Source organism: Myotis brandtii, unplaced genomic scaffold, assembly GCF_000412655.1.
Source record: "Myotis brandtii unplaced genomic scaffold, ASM41265v1 scaffold312, whole genome shotgun sequence".
Lineage (NCBI taxonomy): Eukaryota > Metazoa > Chordata > Mammalia > Chiroptera > Vespertilionidae > Myotis > Myotis brandtii.
Genome location: NW_005361955.1, coordinates 4,743,886 through 4,768,409, shown reverse-complemented (window position 1 = coordinate 4,768,409; position 24,524 = coordinate 4,743,886). Strand labels below are relative to the sequence as shown.

Below are 24,524 nucleotides of genomic sequence, written 5' to 3'. Positions count from 1 at the left end.
AGAGAGGAAGGGAGACAGAAACATCAATGATGAGAGAGAATCGTTGATTGGCTGCCTCCTGCACATCCCTTACTGGGAATCAAGCCCACAACTCAGGCATGTGCCCTGTCCGGGAATCAAACCTTTACTTCCTGGTTCATGTGTCGATGCTCAACATTGAGCCATCCCGGCCAGACCAAGCCCTTAATCATGCTTATAGTACTGGTATCTGAGCTTTATAATCTTAAATGTGAAAAAAAAATAGCATCCCATAGAATTAGCTTTCTTTCTTCACATCAACCTTATGAGATAAGTACTATTGTTTCCATGAGAAAATTGAAGCTCCGAGAGGTTAAGTAACTTACCTAAAGTCATTAAGCAATAGGTGAGTGGATTTAAGGTTTGAGTCCATACAGTCCCGTTCCAGAGTAGTTGTTCTTAAATCACTTCAGTGTACTGTCCTTCAGCCTCTATATGGCCACCCATGGTTGGTGTGTTGGTGCTCATATACCTTAAGGTATTTGGGAAATTTTAGAACTAAATTCAGCATTAACTGAGGGAGTCTAGCCTTGTAAAATCTAGCATGATATTAGAATACAAAGGTGGACTTTTTGTAAAAACTGCATCTTGTATCAGAGCCACACATATCTCAGAAACTTTGGGTTGAGGATCACTTCTCTAGATGCTGGGTCCTACTTTGGTGCCATGTTTGATGACATTTGAATGGCTAGAATATCTTCCTTTGTATTGCCCATAAGCTAAGCATTTCTCCCACATGTGATCACTTTAACCCCACCATTTATCTTGGACCATCCACATTTAGGGTGAAGAGATTGTATCACAGAATTCCCAGGAAAGCAGAGCAGATGAGAGTGAGGATGACACATCATCCCAGGTCTCCAAGAGCAAAGCAACGGAGGTATCTCTACATAAGGCACCAGAGTGTGGCATTGATGTTGCATTTCCTTAATTATTCTGAGTTGGTAAAGTGCAGAAGTTTCGCTGTTTCTGTTTATAATCAAAGGCTTCTATGCTTATCTTCATCACCTCCCTCCAAAAAAGCTTCTGTGCTTCTATGAGTTCTCTGGGGGCCAGGAAAAAACCCTCCCAATTAAAGTCATTCTTGAGTATCTCAAGTTGTGGCATGTGTTATAGAGTTGAAAATTCCCTTCCATTATAACCTATTTTTTCTGAATTCATGTCTAAAATCATTTTAAAAGGGAGGACAGAATGTTCTGTGAATATTGAGAAGAATGAGTTAAACCATTTAAATGTTCTACTATATAAAATAGAAATGTGAATATATTTGGTAGAAGCACAGAATCAAAAACTGCCACTACTGAGGACTAAAATAAGAGTAGGGGTCCTTATTCTTTTCTGGACTACTACAGATACTTTTTCAAAATATATATATTTTTTATTTCAGAGAGGAAGGGAGAGAGAAAGAGATAAAAACATCAATGATGAGAGAGCATCATTGATCAGCTACCTCCTGCACACCCCACACTGGCAATCAAGCCACAACCTGGTCATATGCCCTAAGCCACACCAGCATAATACAGATATTTTTAAAACTTTAAAGAAAGCTAGAGAAAAAGGTATCCTATATAATAAAAGGCTAATATGCAAATTGACCAAACGGCAGAATGACTGATTGCTATGATGCACACGGACCACCAGGGGGCAGACGCTCAATGCAGGAGCTGCCCCGTGGTGGTAGCACCGCTCAGCCAGAAGCCGGGCTCATGGCTGGTGAGCGCAGTGGCGGTGGCCAAAACTGTCAGTCGGACATCCCCGAGGGCTCCCAGACTGCAAGAAGGCACAGGCCAGGCTGAGGGACCACCCCCCTCAAGTGCACGAGTTTTGTGTACCGGATCTCTAGACTATATATCTAAAAGCCTAAGCGACTGGCCGGTAGCTATGACGTGCACTGACCACCAGGGGCCTGACGCTCAACGTAGGAGTTGACCCCTGGTAGTCAGTACGCTCCCACAGCGGGAGCGCTGCTCAGCTGACAGATGGGTGCCAGGCGCTGGGCTAATGGCTGGGAGTGCAACTATGAGCCTCTCCCTCAGACACTCCCCCTGCATGCCCAAGTGGCAGTGGCAGCGGCAGCAGGCGCAGTGGGGCTGGGATGAGTGGGAGTGGCACAGCGCCCAGCCCGGGCTCCGGCTCCTCCCGGGCTGCCTGCTGTCTCCCACACTATTTTGTGCTATATGGAATCAACGCGAACAGCAGGCTGGAGCCCTACAAGCTGGCGGATAAGGCCGGGCTGTGGCAGCACGGAGGTCCACTAATCCCCAGCCAGGCCGAGGGACCCCACTGGTGCACAAATCTGTGCACTGGGCCTCTAGTATGTTTATAAAGTTTGGGTACAATTCAGCTGAGTTATAGACACCAAAAAACTCAGATTTAAGAACCCTTGCTGTGGAATCTCTATAATGCAATTTGAGGCTGCTGCAGAAAGGTCATCGAGTATAAAAAATTTTATTATATGGTCCTCTGTATAGTATACCTCTCTATCTTTTTCTCATAAAAAAAAAAAAAAATTGAGACAGGCAGTATCCTATTTCTCCTAAAATCCCTCCCAGATTAGAGTTACAGGCCAGAGAAAATTTGATGCTTGATTACTGCTGAGGTACACCAGATTTTTAATTTACAAACTTTTTTTCTTTTCTTTTCTTTTTTTTTTAGAAATGACAGCAACTCCCTGGTGTGGGCCGGAGGGTTCATCGGGAATATATATATATATATTTTTTTTTTTTAAACATATTTTTATTGATTTCAGAGAGGAAGCAAGAGGGGGAGAGAGATAGAAACATCCACGATGAGAGATAATCATGGATTGGCTGCCTCCTGCAAGTCCCCACTGGGGATCAAGCCCACAACCTGGGCAGGTGCCCTTGACTGAAATCGAACCTGAGACCTTTCAGTTCACAGGCCAACGCTCTATCCACTGAGCAAAACCGCTAGGGCTCTTTTTCTTTTTTTAATACTTACCCGAGGATATTTTTTCCATTGATTTTTTTTTTAATTCTGTTTTTATTGATTTCAGAGAGGAAGGGAGAGGAAGAGAGATAGAAACATCAATGATGAGAGAGAATCATTGATGGGCTGCCTCCTGTATGCCCCTCACAGGAGATTGAGCCCACAACCTGGGCACATGCCCCTGACTGGAATGATACTTGGGACCCTTTAGTCCGAAGGTCGATGCTCTATCCACTGAGCCAAACCAGTTAGGGCTCCAATGGTTTTTTTAGAGCGTGAAAGGGAGGAAGGAGGGGGAGAGAGAGAGAGAAAAAAATGGATGTGAGAGACACACATCGACTGGTTCCCTCCCACACATGTCCTAACTGGGGCCAGTGATTGAGCCTACAACCGAGGTACATACCCTTGGCCAGGAATTGAACCCTCGAGCCTGCGGTCTGTGGGCTGATGCTGTCTAACCACTGACCTAAACTGGCCAGGGCCAGAATTTTTAAATTTTTTTTGTTCAGGTTTTTTAACAGATTTCAGAGAGGAAGGGCAAAGTAGAGAGAGAAAGAAACATCAAAGATGAGAAAGAATCATTGATCAGCTACCTCCTTCAGGCCCCCCACTAGGGATCGAGCCTGCATCCCAAGCATGTGCCCTGACCTGGAATCAAACCATGACCTCCTGGTTCATAGGTCGACATCCAACCACTGAGCCACACCAGCTGGGCCAGAATTTTTAATTTTAACAAACATTTCATTCTATATTAAATATCCACTATGTTCCTGTGTCACATACATGCAGTAGAGCAGAAGGACCATGGCTTATTTTTAAATTACGCAAATTTGGTTGTTGCAGAGTGGCATTAATCAGTTTCAAATGGCCTCCCTCCATAGTCTTGGATTAGAGGTCATGATAAAAAACTCATTTTTCAGATGAATGATTTAAAACTTATTAATTTTGGTAACATTGATACAGTATAGTTGTAAGTCCTGTGAGAGCAGTATTATTCAGGCTCACTCAGATGACCTAAAGTATTTAATTATCCTTTGCCCTTAGGATGGTGAAGAAGATGAAGCAAGTGATAGAGAAAAGGAGCAAGATAGTGATGAGAGTGACGACGACACTGATTAGACCACAGAAAGATGGACGCCTCCTCCTTATCTCTGCCAGCCTCTTAGCATTTTGTGTTCAGGATTTGAAATCTGTCTACCTTTCTCACTAGAAGCATCCTATTTTGTCCTTAAAGTGGGGGCTTTATTGATTCAACTTAATAGTGAATTTTATAGATCCTCTAAAATTAAAGGCCCTGGCTCAGGATTCCAGTGTAGCATTCAGTGCTGTACTGCGGAGTAGTCATGATTCTGGACTTTGGGAGCTAGTTTTGAATTTATTTTATAATTTATGTTTGTACCAGTTTTACAAATAAATTGTTTTAAGTTTTGCTTCAGCTACTTCTTTCCTCTTTCTGGATTTCCTTTACTTAGTCAGGGATTAGATGAAATTGAATTGGGTTTTCAGCAGAAAAATAATGAAGACCGGTGCCAACATTAGTTCTACCAGTGTAAATCATGTTTTCTATTGTAAGAATTATCTTTCTTTGCAATAAGAAGATCTTTGTGTTCTTTTTAGAGGAGTGATAAATTTCTTGTCAATGCCCAAATAAGGTTAAAAATGAATATTTTGGCTGCTTTAAAATAATGTTTGGTCATCGTGTAGATGTAAGACAAAGGGGGAAAAGGCACCATCAAACTCTCATGTTGAATTTGTATATGTAATGGTTATTTCCACATTATTCTGAGTTATACCTATAATCAAGTTATAACTATGTACAAAATTACTTATAGTTTCTTAGAAATAGAACATTAGGAGTACACTTGAGCTAAGATGGAAAGTCTCACATCTTTGGTCAGAAAGCCCAGTTTCAGTGCTGCTACCAAGTTCTTGCTGAGCTACAAATATTATTTAATACTTGTTAACATTTTTTGGTACTTTCTTATAATATTTGTTAATATTTCTACCCACTTTGGTATTCTCTAGTGGTATTAGGAGGTGGCTGTTTAGATGTTTGTTTTTCAAGTAGAGAAAGTTTTTTGTGTTTTGTTTTTAAAATTAATCCTTAACCCACATATAGATTTTTGACCCCTTCATCCTCAGGTATATCGAAATTGACGTCTCCTTCCTTGACACACCTTTGTTTCCCCAGTTCATTATGGATGTTTTAAGTGAGTTCACACTAGGCTTATTTATATGGTTTGTTTAATGGTTCTTTATCACATGTACATGTCAATGCTAATTTGACTCTCTTTTAAATGGTTGTTCAACATTTCAATGGAAATTGTTCTTCCTTGCTCTGTCACTGGCCCTTTTTTGGAGGGGAAGGGAGGAAAGAGTCTCCTGAATTTTCACTGCTTTACAGAAAAGCAAGATGGTTGGGGCAATGTCAGTTTCCTTTACATGGACAGGTTTCTGCAAGCTTCAGGCACATAGCAAAGGGAATGGTGTGAGGAACAGGAATCAGGTGGGGGGCCCTTTACTTGGAGTGTTGCAAGGCAAAGGTACACTTCTTGTATGTTGCATACAGCAAGAGAATAGAGCGCAGCATCTGTTTGCACATGGTCACTGTCATCTGAATCTGAGGTTCCTTAAGTCCAGTGGGCCACTGGTGCTCCCGGCTGATGATTTTGCAAAAGGCTGACTTGTCTGAAACTCTGAAGGTCCCAGTCCACTTTGGAGGCTGAGCCGTGATGACCCTGCCAAAGACCGAATCCACTCCACTGAGGCGGACAGGCTGGGGCTTCCTGACCAGCCCTTTCTTGTTGTTTATGGTTCGGAGCTCTGATGTGTGGCAGGGTAACTTGGGACTCACCCCAGCTTCCAGGAATGGGCTATCTAGGACTAGAGTGACCTCTTGAAAGCACAGCTGCACTTCAAGGTCAGAAGGGGTGTGTGGGAAGCAGGGGGAAGCCCTAAAGGGGTGCTTGGAAGAAGGTGTAGGTGTTGTGTGCCGCAGCCATTGGAAGCTCTCATCCAGAGGGGTCCATGGTGACCAGAGCTGGTATCCTGCCATTGCTGGTCTAAAGGAAAGGAATCAGAACATGGAATTTCCCTAGCATGGTTTTGGTGAGGGCATGGCCATTCAAATTCACATCTTTTCCACACTGACTTTAACTTACTCTAGTCCCCATAAACAGTCCAATAGATGTTAGGGTACTAGTATCTCTAAAGAGTAGTAAGGGATGGTAACAAGTCTTGAATCTATCAAGTGCCATGTGTACTAAAACTTTATTAAACCTATCACAAGTCTTTGAAGGTAGATTTTAACCCATTTTACAGATGAGGAATACAGAGGTGGGCAATAATAATAAATATACAATAGTTAATAAGTAATACAAGAATAAACTTGTGTATTCACAACTGTAAACCAACTTTTGCCCACCCCTGTAGATTTGCCCTAAATGGAGTATCCCAGTTCACCATTAGGATCTGTGCTGTTGATAACTGCTAAAGACACCTCTGAGGTTGCAGAGGCTGCTGGCGCTTCAAGATCAGATATTAATTGTGATTAGAAGCTCAGAAAGGCCCCATCTTACCCAATATGTGGGACTCTGAATCCCATGTACTTATACCAGTGGTTCTCAAAATATGATCCCGGGACTAGCACCTTTCAAACTCAGAAACTCTGGGGGTAGGGCCCTGCAATCTGTGCTTAAGTAAACCCTCTGGGGATTCTGATGTACTTATAGTTTGAGAACATATACTGCTCCTCTTAAGGAACTTATGCTTTCACTATTTTTAATTAGCAAGACAGTCTCTTGGCCCTAAAAACCTGTTTTCTGGCATAAGGGAGCTGTTCTTTCAGAACCCTGAGCTACTTATGCCATCTCAGAGGAAGTATACCAGGCTGGTAGGAAAATAGTTTCCAAAGGCCAGTCTTTAAATATTTCTAAAGATTTTTCTGGTTCTTCTAGATGTGTTTTGTTTTTTGTTTTCTTACCTACGGGAGACCCACTCGCTAAGAACTTTATTTTTCTGTTCCTTTTGAAGATAAAGGTCTGGGAGGATGTTGCTAACTCAAAAATGTACTCAAGTAGAACTTGGATTTTCCTTCAATCTACCTTAAAATTGTCAGTATATAAAGGGTTTTCCTGCCCTAACAAGTCTGGCTCAGTGGATGGAGCGTCGGCCTGCGGACTGAAGGGTCCCGGGTTCGATTCCGGTCAAGGGCATGTGCCTTGGTTGCAGGCACATCCCCAGTAGGTGGTGTGCAGGAGGCAGCTGAGTCGATTTTTCTCTCTCGTTGATGTTTCTAACTCTCTATCCCTCTCTCTTCCTCTTTGTAAAAAATCAATAAGATATGTTTTTTTAAAAAAAATAAATAAAGGTTTTTCTGAATTCAGGAGACGCTAACATTTATTGAGCATGCACTATTATGTTAAGGGACATAACAGATCCCTTTTCTTTTTATTTATTTTTTTTATTTTTATTTTTTTTAAATATATTTTATTGATTTTTTTACAGAGAGGAAGGGAGAGAGATAGTTAGAAACATCAATGAGAAAGAAACATTGATCAGCTGCCTCCTGCACACCTCCCACTGGGGATGTGCCTGCAACCAAGGTACACGCCCTTGACCGGAATCGAACCTGGGACCTTTCAGTCCACAGGCTGACGCTCTATCCACTGAGCCAAACCGGTTAGGGCCCTTTTCTTTTTAGCCAAGTGTATTTCTCTGTCCCTTCTCTTTTCTCCAAAAGGAAACAGCAGCAGATTTGATTCCATCCAGTAATGGTGTGACAAATTAACACCTCCACCATCCTTTATGAGACAGTAAAGTTCATTTTTTAAAAGGAATTGGTAACATTTCAAGCCAGAAGACCTGCTCTAACAGTGGTTAGTATAGAGATTTGTTGATTTCCTCCAACTGGTGTCTCCTGAACTATGCTGGCCTTTTTGCATACTGTGTTCAAATGTCTGGGCTGCTTTAGGATGAGAAACTGACACCCCAGGGGTACTTATCTATTCCAAACAGCCTACCAAAGGCATCTGATGCTTGAGATCATGACCCTGAGAGCATACAACCAGGATCAGTGCCACTCTGGTACACAACCATGGCAAGGTGGTGACCAAAATAAGTATCCTTTTCCTGACTCACCTTTAGCAAAAGGGGCTAGAGGTGTTAAAAAAAAAAAAAAAAGTCTTTGTTAAATGTCCAGCCTAAGTATTCAGCAGAACCGGCATGGGATGAGAAGGGCTTCTCACCCCAGGTCTTTCCACCACTTTCAGGCAAGTTTACATAAAGATGGTTCACACCCCCTTCACCTCATCCCCCCTCCTACCACCCAGAACTCACTGTCATCCTCTCCAAGGGGGATTGAACCTAGGAAGTCTATTCAAACTGCTCTAATAACTCCCCAATGGGAAACCGTGTTCTGGCCAAAAAGGGTTCCCCTTCATACTAGTCCTCCAGTTCCAAGGAACCGGGCCCCCCAATGTCCCCACCTGGGAAAGAGAAGGCAACGTCAAAGAGCCGCTGAGGTCCTTGTAAACTGCAATCCAAGGGGCTGAAGCTGCCTGTTGTGGGGGAAGCTTCCCGTCCCAGCCGGAAAACAGGCTTGTTCCCTGGGAGTCCCCTACCCCGGGCCGGGCCGGGGCCAGAGGGCTCTGGCTGAAGAGGTGGAGGTGGCGGTGGGAGCCCAGACCCGGTCCCACCATCCGGGCTGGGAGCTCACCTGCTGAACTCCACGGCCATACGCTCCAGAGTGGAAGCTGCTGGTCCCCGCTGCATCTTTTCTCCACCAGGCGCCTGGCAACCGCCTTTGTGACCCAGGACCCTGGGAGCGGGGGGAGGGGGGTGTAAAGACCCGAGCGGCGCAAGGGGGTGGGGAAGTAGGGGGGCGGGGCCGTCTGGGCTGGACTCCCCACCGCCACCTCCTTGGAATGCCAGGTCCAGAAGTGCAGGTTCGAATCCCGCTTCCTCCAGCACCTCCCTGGTGCGCTACATCGATGTGCCTTTGATCTAGTTGCAGAGCAGGGGCCTGCCCACTTCAAGGGGTGTGGTCAGGAACGTGCTTCAAAATCCCGGGACCAACCGTTAGTTTAAAAGTCTTTATTAAACCTGCTCAGTGGGTGTTCAGGCAGAGTTACCCAGACTTCTGAAGGCTTTTGTTGCTGCATTGGAATGATCCCCGTGCAAGGAGACAGAATGTACTAGTATAAATGCACGCCTATCTAGAACAGGAAAAAAGATGCATGTCTTCTTCCCTTGACTTCCTGGACTGAAAACCTTTCTCTGCCTTCTATTAAACCTCAGAAAGACGATGCTGTCCCATCCTCACCAAGCTGAAAAACGGAATCTTTCAGCATAGTATGAGTGATCTGACAACTTTGACAGCATCACTCAATTACCCGGACCGCTGAGGGAAGACAGATCTACCCAGTTGACTCCTATATCCTGATGCCTGGCTACCGCACTGCCTGGCAGGCAGGAGGTACTTGGGGAGGAGGAATTAACTAACGGCCCACCTGCCCTTCCCTTAAACACCCAGACGTTGGCCTTGCACTTTGGGAACTATATAACACAAATTAGAGCTGTCACCTTTCGTCTGGCTCTTTGGGTGAAGCTGAAGTGCGGAGACTGGGGACTAGGGGAGGGGTCAGGCTGAGATTCTGGTTTGGAAGGCCAGATAGTCTTGAGAAGCTTGTCAAGAACTGTCAGATGCTGTGTGTGTGTGTGTGTGTGTGTCCCTGTGGAAGGAGAGCTAAGTGGAGATTGGAGGAGTCGTCAAACTGCAGAGATGGCCAGAGAATGACGACTCTTGGAAGAGACTAAAATGATTTTGAATTACAAAACTTTTTTTCAGTAAGTTTTTAATTTTCCTCTTGTTATTTTAAAAGCAAATAAAATAGTTTTTATTGCACAGGTTTTTTTGTTTTATTTTTTAAAAATATAGTTTATTGATTTTTTACAGAGAGGAAGGGAGAGGGATAGTTAGAAACATCGATGAGAGAGAAACATTGATCAGCTGCCTCCTGCACGCCCCCTATTGGAGATGTGCCTGCAACCAAGGTACTTGCCCTTGACGGGAATCGAACCTGGGACCCTTCAGTCCACAGGCCTACACTCTATCCACTGAGCCAAACCGGTCAGGGCATGCACAGTTGTTTTTTAAAAATATATTTTTATTGATTTCAGAGAAGGGAGAAGGACAGAGAAATAGAAACATCAATGATAAGAGAGAATCATTGATTGGCAGCCTCCTGCACGCCCCACACTGAGGATTGAGCTCCCAATCCGGGCATGTGCCCTGACTGGGAATCAAACCGAGACCTCTTGGTCCATAGGTTGATGCTCAACCACTGAGCCACACTGGCTGGGCAGGATATCGTTTTCCATTGTTTTTCAGAGAGTGGAAGAGAGGAAGGGAGGGGAGGAGGGAGAGAGAAACATTGATGTGAGAAAAACACATTGACTGGTTGCCTCCTGCATACCACCCTGAACTCACCTGCGCTTGATCTTGTCATTAATTTACAAATTTCCCTTCGCTGGTTATTATTGTGAAATATATATATAAACATTTTGTTCATTTGATAAATGTAAGGTGGAACATCATATTGTGTTGTTGAAAAGCATTTTGAAAATAACTTGGGCTTAATGTGATTTAATCGGTTATGCCCAACTTATTGCTGACACAGACCATAACCTAAGTCTGGAGCAGCTGACTGAGTGGGAGGGTGACGCGGGCCCACGCTCCCGCCAACCGCCAGCGACCCGGTATTGCGGTGGGTGGGGGGCTCCTGGCGCATGCCCACCCCATTTTCCCGGTCGGAGTTGAGCAGAGTTAACGCCGGCGAGGACGTCACGTCGCGCAGGCGCACCACGATGCCAGCTGATACGTGGGTGCCGAGGGAGGGTGTGGGCTGGCGGCGCAGGCGCACGGGCGTCCTGGAGGATCGGGGCGCCTGCGCAGTCGCACTTCCTTAGGCGGCGGCCATGGCGGGACAAGAGGATCCTGTGCAGCGGGAAATTCACCAGGACTGGGCGAATCAGGAGTACATTGAAATCATCACCAGCAGCATCAAGAAAATCGCGGACTTTCTCAACTCGTTCGGTCAGTGGGCGGGCGGCGGGCTGGAGGGAGGTCTCGGAGGTTTGGCCGGGCGCTGAGAAGCTTTGACGGGCTCTCTCCGGGAGACCTCGACTCTTGCTTTTCTCTTCCTCCTCTTCCAGGCCCCACCTTCCTCCTCCCTCCCTGACCCCAGGCTCCACTGGACAGTCCCTGTAGGGTTACCCTGCTCCACGCTGAGCTCATGGGCCTTATTGCCATTACTCCGGATCCGTTGGCAAGTTCTTCCTTTTCCCAGACACGTCAGGCAGCCCCATCCACCCTGGGCGTCCTCTCGTCAGTAGTCTTCTTGCTTCCTTGGCGCCCCACTTCCCTTCCAGTTCCCACTTGTATTCAGAGTGCACCCTCTAGGTCTAGATTAGAACCTAGCCGTGGCCGTGTCGCTGCGCTGTGGATAGACCCGTGCCGGTTCCCCATCTCCTTCAGGTTCGAGTGGAAACCTTGAGCGCCGTGCCTTTTACTGCCTGCCCCGTTCAGCCTTCTCCGGTCCGGTCCGTTCCTTCCTGTCTCCCCTGTTGGCTGTGCTGAGAGTGGTAGGGGGTAAGGTCAGAGGTCAGGTCCAGGTTGTGTGGAGTCATGGAAATCTTCTCTGTGTTGTTAGTATCTAGCCGGCAGTAGGTGTTCTTTCAGCTTCTGGCAAAATCTTTCCTCGGCATGGCCTGCTCATGACAGTCTTTATTCCGTATTCTTCTGGACAGCAATCCTGTAACAGAACCCCATCCCATGTCCTTCAGATGTTTAAGAACTGGGTAGACTTAGTGATCACAAGGTGTAGGGGCCACATCTAGTGATCTTTTCAAACTCATGTGCTCTGTTCCACGAATTCAGCAAAAGTAAGCAATTAAAATTAAGTAGGGGAAATGATCTATAAAAAAGATGTTAAAATGTATTATTTTCTAGCTAGAGGAGTGGTGAGTTCTAAGGACAGAGCATGGAATTTGTCAGAAAGCATCAGCAAGAGAAACTAGTTCTCAGTGCAAGACTCTCTCCGGACTATGGAGGACACAGAACAAGAACCACTTCCTGAGTCAAATAATTTAAAAAAATTTTTTTTTATTGATTTCAGAGAGGAAGGGAGGGCGAGAGAGAGAGAGAGCTAGAAAATCAATGATGCAGAACAAGAACCACTTCCTGAGTCAAATAATTTAAAAAAATTTTTTTTTATTGATTTCAGAGAGGAAGGGAGGGCGAGAGAGAGAGAGAGCTAGAAACATCAATGATGAGCGAGAATCATTGATCTGCTGCCTCCTGCATGCCCCACCCTGGGGATCGAGCCTGCAACGAGTAAAACTGTGACCTCCTGGTTCATAGGTTGACACTTAACCACTGAGCCTTGCTGGCCAAGCCTGAGTCAAATAATTTTATCTTCAAGATGAAATAATAACTTCAGAACAAAGCAGAACATTGTTTTTTATTAATATATTTACATATAAGGTATATAGGTCTATAAGCTTGATGTATCTTGATATGGTGGACTTCCTCACTTTCCAGGGATTGGGGATGAAGGTAATATTATTGAGAGAATAGTATGAATTTATGTCAATAATACATGTTCATACAAAAAACTTGCTTGTAGTAGGGAATGGTATCAAGAAAGTATATATCTCAAATACCTTGAAATTTTTTGAGGACTGAGTGAAGGAACATGGTTTAGTGAAAGATAAGTGGGTTTGGAGACAGGAGACGGAAGTTCAAAAAAACTAGATTGATTTTAATGAACTGAAAACATTTGAGAAATACTGACATTTACCCTGATACTCAGATATTCTGAGTTTTTCCTCAGAGATGTTTTTTTAAAAAATTCCATGCAAAATCTTTCAATGTTAGTTCTCATAACTGGTTTCTTCTGCTTTTCCATTAATTAGGGGGTTCTTCACAGCATTCTTTACTCATAACATTCCCTCAAAAGAAGGACCAGGTAAGAGAAACCAAAAGATTGCATGCTAAGGGAAAGATGGAATGATGACAAGATCATAGCTTTGGTTTTGTCTGGAAAGTCAGTGGAAAATAGTTGGAAACATCACTAACACGGAGAGTTTTAGCTTTAAAAAGTAGAATTAAAAAAGACTTCATTCATCTGGTACATAATATCGGATATGTACACATAGAATATCCAAGCAATGCTCTAACCACTGAGAACACCGGCCAGGGCTATATTAACAAACTTTTAATTCACATTTATCTTTGACATAAATCTTCTTGACATATCATAGCCATTAAATTTATATAGTGGGTAAGTCTTGCAACTGACTGAAAATTGAAAAATCTGAGCTTAGTATTTGCCAAGGAGAAATGTATTTTTTTCTTATTTTATTAGCAAAGAAATACCTGCTCTGAGATTTTATCAAATGTGTGTGAGTCACATTTTGTGATTAGATAGAGAATAAAGACTTTTCTTTTTATTCAAGATTTCCAACAAGTCTTAGGCTGAGAAAATAGACACAGAATTCTAATCTTTAGGAGCCGGAAGAAATGACTTCCCTTAGCTGGCTGTTATTCTCCCTTAAGTGATGGCAATGACCTGATGTTTGGAGTAATTACTAGGTGGGTTTTGAAAATTTTGTTCATTTATTTACTTATTTATTTTTAATATATTTTTTATTTTAGAGAGAGGGATAGAAATGTTAATGATGAGAGAGAAAGAATCATTAATTGGCTGCCTCCTGCATGCCCCACACTCGGGATTGAGCCCGCAACCCAGGCATGTGCCCTGACCAGGAATTGAACCATGACCTTCTGGTTTACAGGTCGATGCTCTACCACTGAACCATGCCAGGTTTTGAAAAATAAGTAAGAACAGAATTATGAAGCAAGAGTAAAAGTTAAAGCAATCTGACTTAGCAGATAAAAAGCTGGTGAAAACTTTTAGTTTAGACAAAGATCAACAGGCTGAGAAACTGGATAAATCATAAGAATACGCTTGAGTATACTGTCCTGGCATTGGATGACTCAAGATGAGTGTATATGGGATGTATTTTTCTATTCTAAGCCCTTAGCATAACTCCTTAGTTCTGATGCGTATCTGTGGGGCTTGCATTGAGTTTATGGTACTATGGTTTGGTGGTGCAAAGATTTAATATGAGTTTACTTTGAGGACGCATCTGGAGCTCTTTGGAAATGGCAGCAGTCCTACAATCCTCACCCTGTGCTTTGGAAAGGGAAATTTTTGCAAGATAGCCAACGGAACAGCTGTCAGAACAGCTTTTACTCTGTGATTCCAGCTGGTGAGAGTAGAGTTACAATCTCTTCGTAGTTTTCTCTTCAGGGTTGGAGGACCACCTGAACCCAAGAATGCACAGATTATAAAGCAGTGATAATATCCTAGCACTAGGCCTGTTTTGTATTTGGAACTGAAGTTTCTAAAAATAGGTTGTCGTAGATGATGGTTTTGTTTTTTTAAATATGTTTTTATTGGTTTTCTTTTAGAGAGAGAAGAAGGGAGAGGAAGAGAGAGATAGAAACATAGATTGGCTGCCCCCTGCACGCCCCCTTCTGAGGATGGAGCCAGAAACCTGGCCATGTGCCCTGACCGGGAATTGGGGATTGAACCAGCCACCTCTTGGTGCATGGGTTGACGCTCCACCACAGAGCCACACTGGCCTGACAGATGATAGTTTTTTATTTTTATAAATTTTTTTCTGGTTCTAAAGCTAGAGAAGTGTAACAAAAAATAGAGAATGTGACTATTTTTAAATCTCAGTTTTTATACTTCACCGACAGATAAAGCAATATACCATGTCTGTTGTGATCCAGCTGTGGGTCAGGTGTCATGGAAAGGAGAAAGTAAAAATAAGTGGACAAATTTTTAAAAAATTAGAATTTTGTTGGAGAAATAAGACTTACCTGCAAAAATAATTCAAGAGAAAGACTTGATTTTTGTAGGCTAAGGCTATGTGCATGAGTTCAGAGAAGGAGCTGTTTGCTAACTGGCATTTGTCAGCAGTGATAATGGATATAATTGTCCCTCCTTATTGACTGTTTCACTTTCTATAGTTTCAGTTACGGTCAACTGTGGCTTGAAAGTATTAAATGGAATATTCCAGAAACAGACAATTTATAAATTTTAAATTGTGTGTCATTCTGAGCAATGTGATGAAATCTATTACTGTCCCACTCTGTTCTGTCCAGGACATGAATCACCTCCCTTTGTCCTGCATAGCTGCGCTATATGTACTAACTGCCTGTTAGTCACTTAGTACCCAGCTAGGTTACTGCCATGGTTTCACAGTGCTTGTATTCAAGTAGCCCTTATTTTACTTAATAATGACCCCAAAGCACAAGAGTAGTGATGCTAGTAATTCTGGTATGCCAAAGAGAAGCCATAAAGTGCTTGTTATATATGGTCAGTAGCCTAACACTATATCACAGTGCCTACGTCATTCTCACCTCACGTCATCTCATCACATGGGCATTGTATCTTCATCATCACAAAAAGGATGAATATCTATATATATAAAAGCCTAAGCGACTGGCCAACCACCCGTTGGCTGGTAGCTATGATGCACAATGACAACCTGGGGGCAGATGCTCAATGCAGGAGCTGCCAAGCGACAGCAACTTTGCAGAGTGCCCTCTCACACTCCGCGACCCCTCAGGGGATGTTGGACTGCTGGTTTTGACCTGATCCCCGCAGGCCAGGCCGAGGGACCCCCATCTGCCGGAGGGATCCCACTCAGTCCACAGATGCCCTTCGAGCCCCGGCGCCGCCCCAGGTGCAGCTGGCCAGGGAGGGACTATGGAAGGTTGGCTCCAGGGCGGGTCCGGCCCATCTCACCCAGTCCTGCCCTGCTGGCCACCTTCTAATTAATTTACTTTCAGTGTGCATGAATCCGTGCACCAGGCCTCTAGTAGTACAATAAGAAATTTTGAGAGAGACCACGCTCACGTTACTTATTGTTATAATTGTTACATCTTATTAATAGTTATTATTAATCTCTGCGTGCCCAATTTATAAATTAAACTTGGGACGCATTACCCGTGGTTAAGGGGGGACTACTATATTACACCATCAAGCACCCTGACAGGACAACTGGCATTTTCAGTTAAAGTCTGGTGATAATGTACACATAAATGCACTCTCGTTTCAGATTTGTTCAGCTGCTGAATGCTTTCTTTATGTTTTATTTGAACCAGAATGTATTTAATGTATATAACTGAAGTTTCTAGAGTTGAACAATTTAAATTTCTCAACACTGCTTATTCATGCAGGCCACTAGCATCATGTTGTTCTTGGATTCTGATTCATGACCAGATTGACAGAGCTAGAACACAACAGCAATCCAGGAAGGAAACCTCCCTCTTACCACCCTGCTTCTTTGGATATTTTTGGCTCTTTTTTATGGGAAATGACAGATTGTCAGTGATAACATTCATGCTGTTACTGAATAGCATACATGATGTGCCTTTGAGCTTCTAAAACCACACTGAAAGAGACTTGGTCCTGTTGTGCAGTCATGGCAAAGTATATCCAGGATAAGTAGGGTGCTGAGGTGCTTCTACTCAAGCTAGACCTGGGAATTAGAAGAAGCAGTACTAGCAGATAAAAGGACAAGATTTAAAAGAAGAATGAAGAGCCCTGGCCAGTGTAGCTCAGTTGGTTGGAGTGTCATCCCGTACACCAAAAGGTGGAGGGTTCAATTCCTGGTCAGGGCACATGCCTAGGTAGGGGTGTGTATGGGAGGCAGCTGATTGATGTTTCTCTCTCTCTTCCTTCCTCTCTGTAAAATGAATTTTTAAAAATTATTTTAAAAAATTAAAGAAGAATGTCCAGAATAGGCAAATCCATACTCCAATATGCACCCCAACTGGGGATTGAACCCACAACCTAGGTATGTGACCTTATCAAGAATCGAGCCTGCAATCTTTTGGTGTATAGTATGATGCTCCAACCACCTGAGGCACCTGTCCAGAGCACTAGTAGAGGTTTCCTTTAGAGATTATGAAAATTAGATTATGGTGATCACTGCACAATTCTGTAAATATTCTAAAAACCATTGAATTATATATTTTAAGCAGGTGAACCTTATGGTAATAAATTATATATCAATGAAGCTGTTTCTAAAAATGAATAATGAAGAGTAGCCATGAAGATGGATGAGTGAGAAAGGATCTAATATGAAACAAAAAGAAAAAAATGAACTAGAGAGTGGAAGAGTCAGGCTGCAAGCAAATTTTAAGGGCTGTGGGGAATAAATTATGGCCTCAGAGGCTCAGAAGGATGGTGGGAGTGTAATGGGAAAGAATGCCATGCTGGGTAGTGAGGAAACTGGGTTTTGATCTTAGCTCTGCCACCCTTTTGTCCTGTCGGTTACCCATCATGGATACTCCACTTATCTAGGCCTTTGTTTTCCCACTTGTAAAATTAGTGGAGCCCTGGCTCGGTAACTCAGTTGGTTAGAGCATCGTCCCAATATGCCAAGGTTGCAGGTTTGATCCCTGGTCAGGCACATTACAAGAATTAACCAGTGAATGCATAAGTAAATGAAACAACAAATCAATGTTTCTCCCTTCCTCTCCCACTAAAAATCAATAAATAAAAATTTTTTAAAAAATTAGTAGACACACTAGAGTGAATCTCCTGTTCCACTAATATACCAGAATCTTTTTTTTTTTCCAGTAAACATCTATGTGCCAGGCAAAGCCCTAAGATTACAAAGATTAATAAAAGACAATACAGTAGGTCCTCGGGTTATGTCGGAGATCTGTTCCTACGGTGGGACGTAAGGAGATTTTCGCCATAAGTCAGAACCCACCTACATAAGCACCTATGTCACTCACATGGAGCACATACACAGCAGTAATGAAGTGAAACAGTAAAAAAAAATTAAAAGAAAGATAACAATACCTGACCTTTACTTGTGGTAAGTAAATAATAAAAAATATAAAGCGCATATGTACATATGTCGAAATGATGGAACTTTTTTTTTTTTTTTAATAAATAAATGGGAGATGGCGACGTAACTACGAAACGACGTACGTGGAGTCTGACATAACCTGAGGACTGCCTGTATCTGCTGTCCTAGCTGGTTTGGCTCAGTGGATAGAGCATTGTCCTGCGGACTGAAGGGTCCCAGGTTCAGTTTTGGTCAAGGGCATATGCTTGGGTTGCAGGCTTGATCCCCAATAGGGGGAGTGCAGGAAGCAGCCGATTGATGATTCTCATCATTGATGTTTCTATCTCTCTCCCTCTCCCTTCCTCTCCGAAATCAGTAAAAAATCTATTTTAAAAAATGCAATATCTGCCTTTTATTAACTCATTCTACTGGGGAAACAGTCATGTAAATAAATTATAAATCACAAACACATAAGTATCACTTGGTTTTGTTGCATGAACATTTATTCATGTCATTAATTATTCTTCAAACTGGTGATTTGTTAATGATTGTTTAATAGTCTCTCATAGATATGTCATACTTTACCAAAGCATTCCTAAGTAATAGTGGTGAACATGGTTTGTTAAATCTTTATCCAAAGCGAGAGAAATGATAACTGAAGACCAACTATGTAAGTAACTTATGAATTAGAAATTCAGCCATAAATATTTAGGTAAATAACAGAGGAGGGAAAATTATATCCATCTGTCGAACACCTCTTAGAATTCAATTTGAACTGAGCCTTGAAGGAGAATGTTTAGATGAGTAAGATTTGCATATGAAGAAATGAAAATTAAGGCAAGATCAGGGTATAGGAAGATTTGTCTCAAAATGGGTGCCAAAGCACTTTTGCATAACATCCAGGGAAAAGAAAGGTTGTGAGCTAAGTGTTAAATCATTGAGTGGGAGTGTGTCTTAGTGAGTGGATATTTTAGATTTAAGTGAAGATTATTGAGAGACTAGAGGCCCAGTGCATGAAATTCATGCACTGGGGGGGGGGGTGTGTGGCAGGGGGGTCCCTCAGCCCGGCCGGCACCCTCTCATAGTTTGGGACTCCTTGCTCTGTACCACCCGCCTGTTCACTGCTCCTTACTGCTTGCTTGCTGCTCCTTAGCGCTGCTGCGGAGGCAGGAGAGGCTCCTGCCACCACTGCTGTGCTCGACAGCCGTGAGCCCGGCTTCTGGCTGAGCAGTGCTCCCCTTGTGGGAGCACACTGACCATATGGGGGCAGCTCCGGCCTTGAGCATCTGCCCCCTGGTGGTCAGTGCGCATCATAGTGACCGGTCGTTCTGGTCGTTTCACAGTAATGGTTGTTTAGGCTTTTGTTACATAGATGACTGAACCGTGTTGGAAGAAGTCGTAGGAAATAATTAGCATGCCTAGAAACCTTTTTCTCCTGTGTATTGAGAATAGTTGTAGAAAGAGTACACAAGTCTGTTAGAGAAGTTTGCAGAAGAAAGGTATCTTAGGGGAAACCTACATTTCATTTTGGGTGAGGTGGTGAAAGAAGATTGAAAAAGGTAGAAAAGGAATTTTGCAGATGGAATGTGGACTTCACAGAATATTTGATGTTCAAGTTTTCTCTGATTCTGAAAGGCCTTCGCAGATATTGATGAGACAACGGCACTGCTGTGGCTTCCATTAGCTTAGAAACACTGATATCTTCCCTTCTTCCTACAGTCTCTGCTGTGTTCTTGGCCTCTGCTTTTCCTCCCTATTGAGATTATTTTCTTCCTCTTTTTATTTTTCCTCTCTTGAAACTCTTAGTTTGCCTATTACCAAATGGTCATCTGTACAGCATTGGTCTGTTAGTTTCCTATTGCTGCCATGACAAATTACCACAAAGATAGCAGCTTAAACCACATAAATGTATTATTTTACAGTGGTGTAGATCAGAAGTCCAAGACTGGCTCACTGCTGAAATCATGATGTCAGCAGGGTGCCTTCCTTTCTGGAGGCTCTTGGAGAGGATGTGATTTCTTGCTCATTGGGTTGTTGTCAGACTGGTTGTCTGCTGAGAGCTGTTCCCAGCTTCTAAAGGTCAGTTGCAGCTCTTGGCTCATGGCCCCCTTTCTCCATCTTCAAAACCAGCAATGTCAAGTTGAGCCCCCTCACACTTTGAGTCTTTTTCTGCCTTTACTCTTCCTTTCTCATCTACATTTAAGGGCTTGTGATTAGATTGGGCTCATCTAGACAATCCAGGAACTCAAGATTCTTAACTTTAATCATATCTACAAACTCCCTTTTGTCATGTAGAATACATACTCACAGGTTCCAAGGATTAGGATGTGGACATCTTTGGGAGCCATATTCTCTGCCTACCACAAATCCACTGTAAGCAGCTGTGTTCCTAAGATACTTCTCACCTTGTCCTCTGCTTTGCCTACCTGCTCCCATTTGTACTCTACATGATATATCATTCCTCTTCTTCAGCTTAGGAGTGTGTGTGTGTGTGTGTGTGTGTGTGTGTGTGTGTGTGTGTAATGACATTAATCCTGAATATCATTCTCCTTTTACTAGATATGTCTTGTCGTTCAAGACTTGCAACACTAAATGAGAAATTGACAGCCCTTGAACGGAGAATAGAGTACATTGAAGCAAGGGTGAGTATGATGGCCAACATGTTTCCTTATGCGGTTAGTCGGTGGCTGTGCAAGAGAGAATGCATATTGCTACGTCTTGCTAAAACAAACTGGCAAGCAGAAATAGTTTAGAGAAGTACCTTGCTTAAATTTGAGCCAGATTTCTGAGACTCTAAAACTATCTTCTTTTCTACCACTCTATTGCTTAGGATCTAAAATACCTCTAATCCTTTTGAATTTATCTAATGGTCAATTTTCCTTCTACAGGTGACAAAAGGTGAGACCCTCACCTAGGACTGTGCCAGACTGCTGCTGGGAAGTTGCTTTACAGAACACAGGCCTACGTGGGAAAGATCCCAGCAGCCTTCCACTTCTTCTCTCTCCTTAAAGAGCAACAGGGCTTATTCTTGTTTTTCTTTCTTCAAAAATGTGGCCTTTGGGCTCTGCCATGTTCATCTGGCAGTGTGATATGGCATGTGGGGAGAAGTCCAGGGGAACTCTTGAAAACATTACGCATTTTACCTTTTCAGTAACATTTTGTAAAACTACTTGTCAATGTATTTGAGGCACTCAGAGCCAAAAGCCTGGGACTCTTTATTAAGGCTCTCTCTCTCTCTCTCTCTCTCTCTCTCTCTCTCTCCCCCTCTCTCTCTCTCTCTTTTTCTCTCTCCTCTCTCAGATTTTCCTTACAGTTCTCATTGCCTCTGCATTGATTCTATAAACAGTCTTTTCTCCTCCCTACCTTTGTTGGGAGGTAGCAGACAGTCCTGGCTGAGAGACTCATGCCCTGGCAAGGTGGCTGCCAGAGAATGTTGTTGCTAATCTACCAGTTTTTTGTCCTTATGGGGAGGTCAAGGCCAGGTCTCCACTTGGTTTGAAGGGACATTTTCAGATTTTTCTTTCTGTCACTTGGGGTGTTTGCCTCTTGATATTTCCCTAATAAACTCCTCAACTTTATTTGACTGCTGTGATTGTGGTGGGAGAGGAGCTAGAGATGGGACTCCTGTATTCCACAGAAATCTGATGTGTGGAATTATTCTAACAAAACTTTCAGGTGTAGCTGCTTGATCAAAACCTAGGTGGCTTACCAGCCCGAGCTCTCATATTTGGACTTTGAGCTGACTAATTTATCCTGGGAATCATTTGGTCATTCAGCAGGTATTTGCCAAGTGCTTACTTATGTCCCAATAAAAGATACATCGTTGAATGAAGTGTGATGCTTACATTCTATTGCAATACCAGCATTCACACAATTTAACCACAATCCAGGGTTTTAAAACCAGGTTTTATAAGGTACAAGCCAAATGTCTACTTTTTTTTAAAGCTAATAGTTTAAACAGAAGAATGTAAAACTTGTCATTTCCAAAGCTTGCAACCTTGTTCAAAGGCTTATACAGTCACCTAGAAGTCATTCAGTATTGCCCTTTTCCTTTCCTCAGTCCCTGCCATCCTACCATGCTAATACTACAGCTCTGGGTTGATGAATTTTCTAATTTAGTGTCTGCCTCCTACAATGTACTTGGGTGCCTCTTCTTATATTACCCAGCTGAATGCCTTGCAGAAGGTGGGTAATCAATAAATAACAATTGAACTGACTTATAGAGCTCAAGCTGCTTTGTACTTTTAGAACCCTTGCTTAGATCTTTGGAAAATAGTGCCTTCATTTAAAAATGGGATTTTAGCCCTACCTGGTTTTGCTCAGTGTGAATAGAGCATTGGCCCCAAGGACTGAAGGGTCCCAGGTTCGATTCCAGTCAAGGGCATGTACCTCAGATTCCTGGCCCCAGTCGGGGCATGTGTGGGAGGCAACCAGTTGATAACACGTCAATGTTTCTGTCTTTTCCCCTCCCTTACACTCTCTCTAAAAATCAATGGAAAAATGTCCTGGGGTGAGGATTAACAACAACAAAAACACCACACACAAGCAAAACTTTATAAAAATCGAATTTTGCAATGGAGACAAAACTGACATTTGATTTGGTAGTGCTGTTTTTTGAACATTATTGAGCTCATCTCAGAGTGTTTTTTTTTTAATTATTTTTTTTCCTTTATTGATTAAGATACTACAAATGTGTCTTTATCCCCCCAATGACCCCTCATCCCCCCAATCCTGCCCTCACCCTCAGAGTGTTTTTAAGAGTCACTTGAGTTCATTATTCATAGTATCTCCCCTATCCAGGATAAAGAATTACATACTTCTAAAGTTCAAGTTTTAGGTTATCTGGTGTTCTGTAGTCAATTTAACAGATATTTATTGAGTTCCTCCTATATACAAGGACTATAACATGAGATAATAATAGGGGCAAAAGTGATGATAACCTATAAGCCGGAAAAGCCCTCCAATGAGATTACATGTGAAAATGCTTGATAAATTTCTTATGGCCCAATAGATATTGCTCAGTTAATCTATATAAAAACCTAAGCGATTGTTCGACCGTTAGCTATGACACGTACTGACCACCAGGGGGCAGACGCTCAACGCACAGGCATGGAAACATGGAACAGACTGATGAATCTCAGAGGGAAGGGGAGGGGGAGAAGGAAGGGTGGGAAGAGATTAACCAAAGATCTTATATGCATGCTAGAGGCCCCGTGCACAGATTCGTGCACCCGTGGGGTCCCTCGGCCTGGCCTGCAGGGATCGGGCCAAAACCGGCAGTTCGACATCCCCTGAGGGATCCTGGATTGCAAGAGGGTGCAGGCTAGGCACCAGGCCTCTAGTTTATTAATATCAAAGTAATGTTCCTAAAAAAGTTAGCACCCTAAGTAATACCTGTTGCTAATGGTAATCTGCTGCTTGTAAAGAGAGCCACTGGTAACATTTGGTATGGGAGACAAGTGAATCTGACCTCTTCTAGTAGTAATAACTTCTCCGTTTTATCTGGCATTTAAAGGTGTCCGTGATTTTCTGTGTTATCACTCCATTTATAAAATGCCTCGGCTTGATCAAGGATATATAGCTAATATTGTCTATAATTTATTGAGTGTTACGTGTGCTAGATGGACTAAGTGCTTTGTGTACTTTATTTTATTTAAGCTTTAAGCCCTGAGAAGGAGGCATTCTTAACTCCACATAATAGGTTTAGAACAAGTTTAGAGAGGCTGGAACTTGTCCAGAGTCATACAATATCAGTGAAGGTGCTGGGATTTGACTCAGGCTGCTCTAACCATTCTACTTCTGAATGTGGTATAACCAGATCTAAAACTTATTTTCTCATATCTAGGCCAGAACTGTTTCACTATATTCACAGTAGATACTTTTAAGGCTATTACACACCTATATTTGTCTTATATGCCTCCTCACCATCCTTTTGTAAAGAAGGCTTTGTGGGCTTTTGCTCTGTCTTGATGTTTATATTGTCTAGTGTCACTTTTCCCAGCTTCCTTTCTCTATGTTATACTTTCTGGAAGTCTTGGAAGTACTGGAATTTAGTCAACTCCATACTTCCTCTATCTCTGGGTTAGAGATACATCTGGAGGCACAAGAAGCAGTTATAACTCCCTTCTGAAAGAGCTTATTTGGTCAGGTTCCAGAAACGGATTTTACTCTCAAGTTATACACATCTTTGCTCACAGGTCATTGCAGTCTATAAATAGTGTTATGCTAAATGATTTACTTAATTCTCAATGTGTCACTTCAACTTAAGCAATTAGAGTTCTGATTATAGGCATACCTCATTTTATTACATGCCACAAATGTTGCATTATTTTACAAATTGAAGGCAAGCCCTTCCACCAGCAAAAAGGTTATGACTCACTTTATTGCGATACTGGGGGTGGTCTGGAACCCAAACGGCAGTATTCCCAGTGTGTTCCTGTACTAAAATTTCCCCTCACTGAGGACGATAGTTAATATTTTACATTTTAACCTATGTTTAGTAAGTCATTCTATTTTTTTTTAACAACTAAGGTGTTGACAGGATAGTTTTATTTTAAAATACATTTTTATTGATTTCAGAGAGGAACACAGAGAGAGAAACATCAATGATGAGA

General features: G+C 42.7%; 3 protein-coding genes and 1 long non-coding RNA gene across 6 annotated transcripts in view; 3 read left to right on the top strand and 1 right to left on the bottom strand.

Annotated features, from left to right (window-relative positions):
* The window catches only part of FANCD2 (Fanconi anemia, complementation group D2), a 66,203-nt gene extending 61,801 nt beyond the window's left edge, over positions 1–4,402 (top strand). For all 3 annotated transcript variants that reach the window (XM_014542755.1, XM_014542753.1, XM_014542756.1), the window contains 2 exons: positions 803–898; positions 4,012–4,402. In XM_014542755.1, the coding sequence (XP_014398241.1) occupies positions 803–898; positions 4,012–4,086 (171 nt within the window). In that variant the 3' untranslated portion in view covers positions 4,087–4,402. The remainder of the gene's footprint in view (positions 1–802; positions 899–4,011) is intronic.
* Positions 4,403–5,086: 684 nt separating this feature from the next.
* On the top strand, positions 5,087–8,080 carry LOC106726747. The gene is made up of 3 exons (XR_001362853.1): positions 5,087–5,177; positions 7,709–7,844; positions 7,984–8,080. It is a non-coding gene; the product is annotated as an uncharacterized LOC106726747 (long non-coding RNA).
* Positions 5,200–8,754, bottom strand: FANCD2OS (FANCD2 opposite strand). The gene is made up of 2 exons (XM_005870078.2): positions 8,684–8,754; positions 5,200–6,029 (listed from the first exon to the last, which is right to left on the bottom strand). Exons 1-2 carry the CDS (start codon positions 8,737–8,739, stop codon positions 5,486–5,488), a joined length of 600 nt encoding a protein of 199 aa, XP_005870140.1. The 5' UTR covers positions 8,740–8,754; the 3' UTR covers positions 5,200–5,485.
* Positions 8,755–10,887: 2,133 nt separating this feature from the next.
* On the top strand, positions 10,888–22,126 carry BRK1 (BRICK1, SCAR/WAVE actin-nucleating complex subunit). The gene is made up of 3 exons (XM_005870077.2): positions 10,888–11,062; positions 20,470–20,552; positions 20,799–22,126. The coding sequence occupies exons 1-3, from the start codon at positions 10,945–10,947 to the stop codon at positions 20,823–20,825; spliced, it is 228 nt and encodes a 75-aa protein (XP_005870139.1). The 5' UTR covers positions 10,888–10,944; the 3' UTR covers positions 20,826–22,126.
* Positions 22,127–24,524: the final 2,398 nt, after the last annotated feature.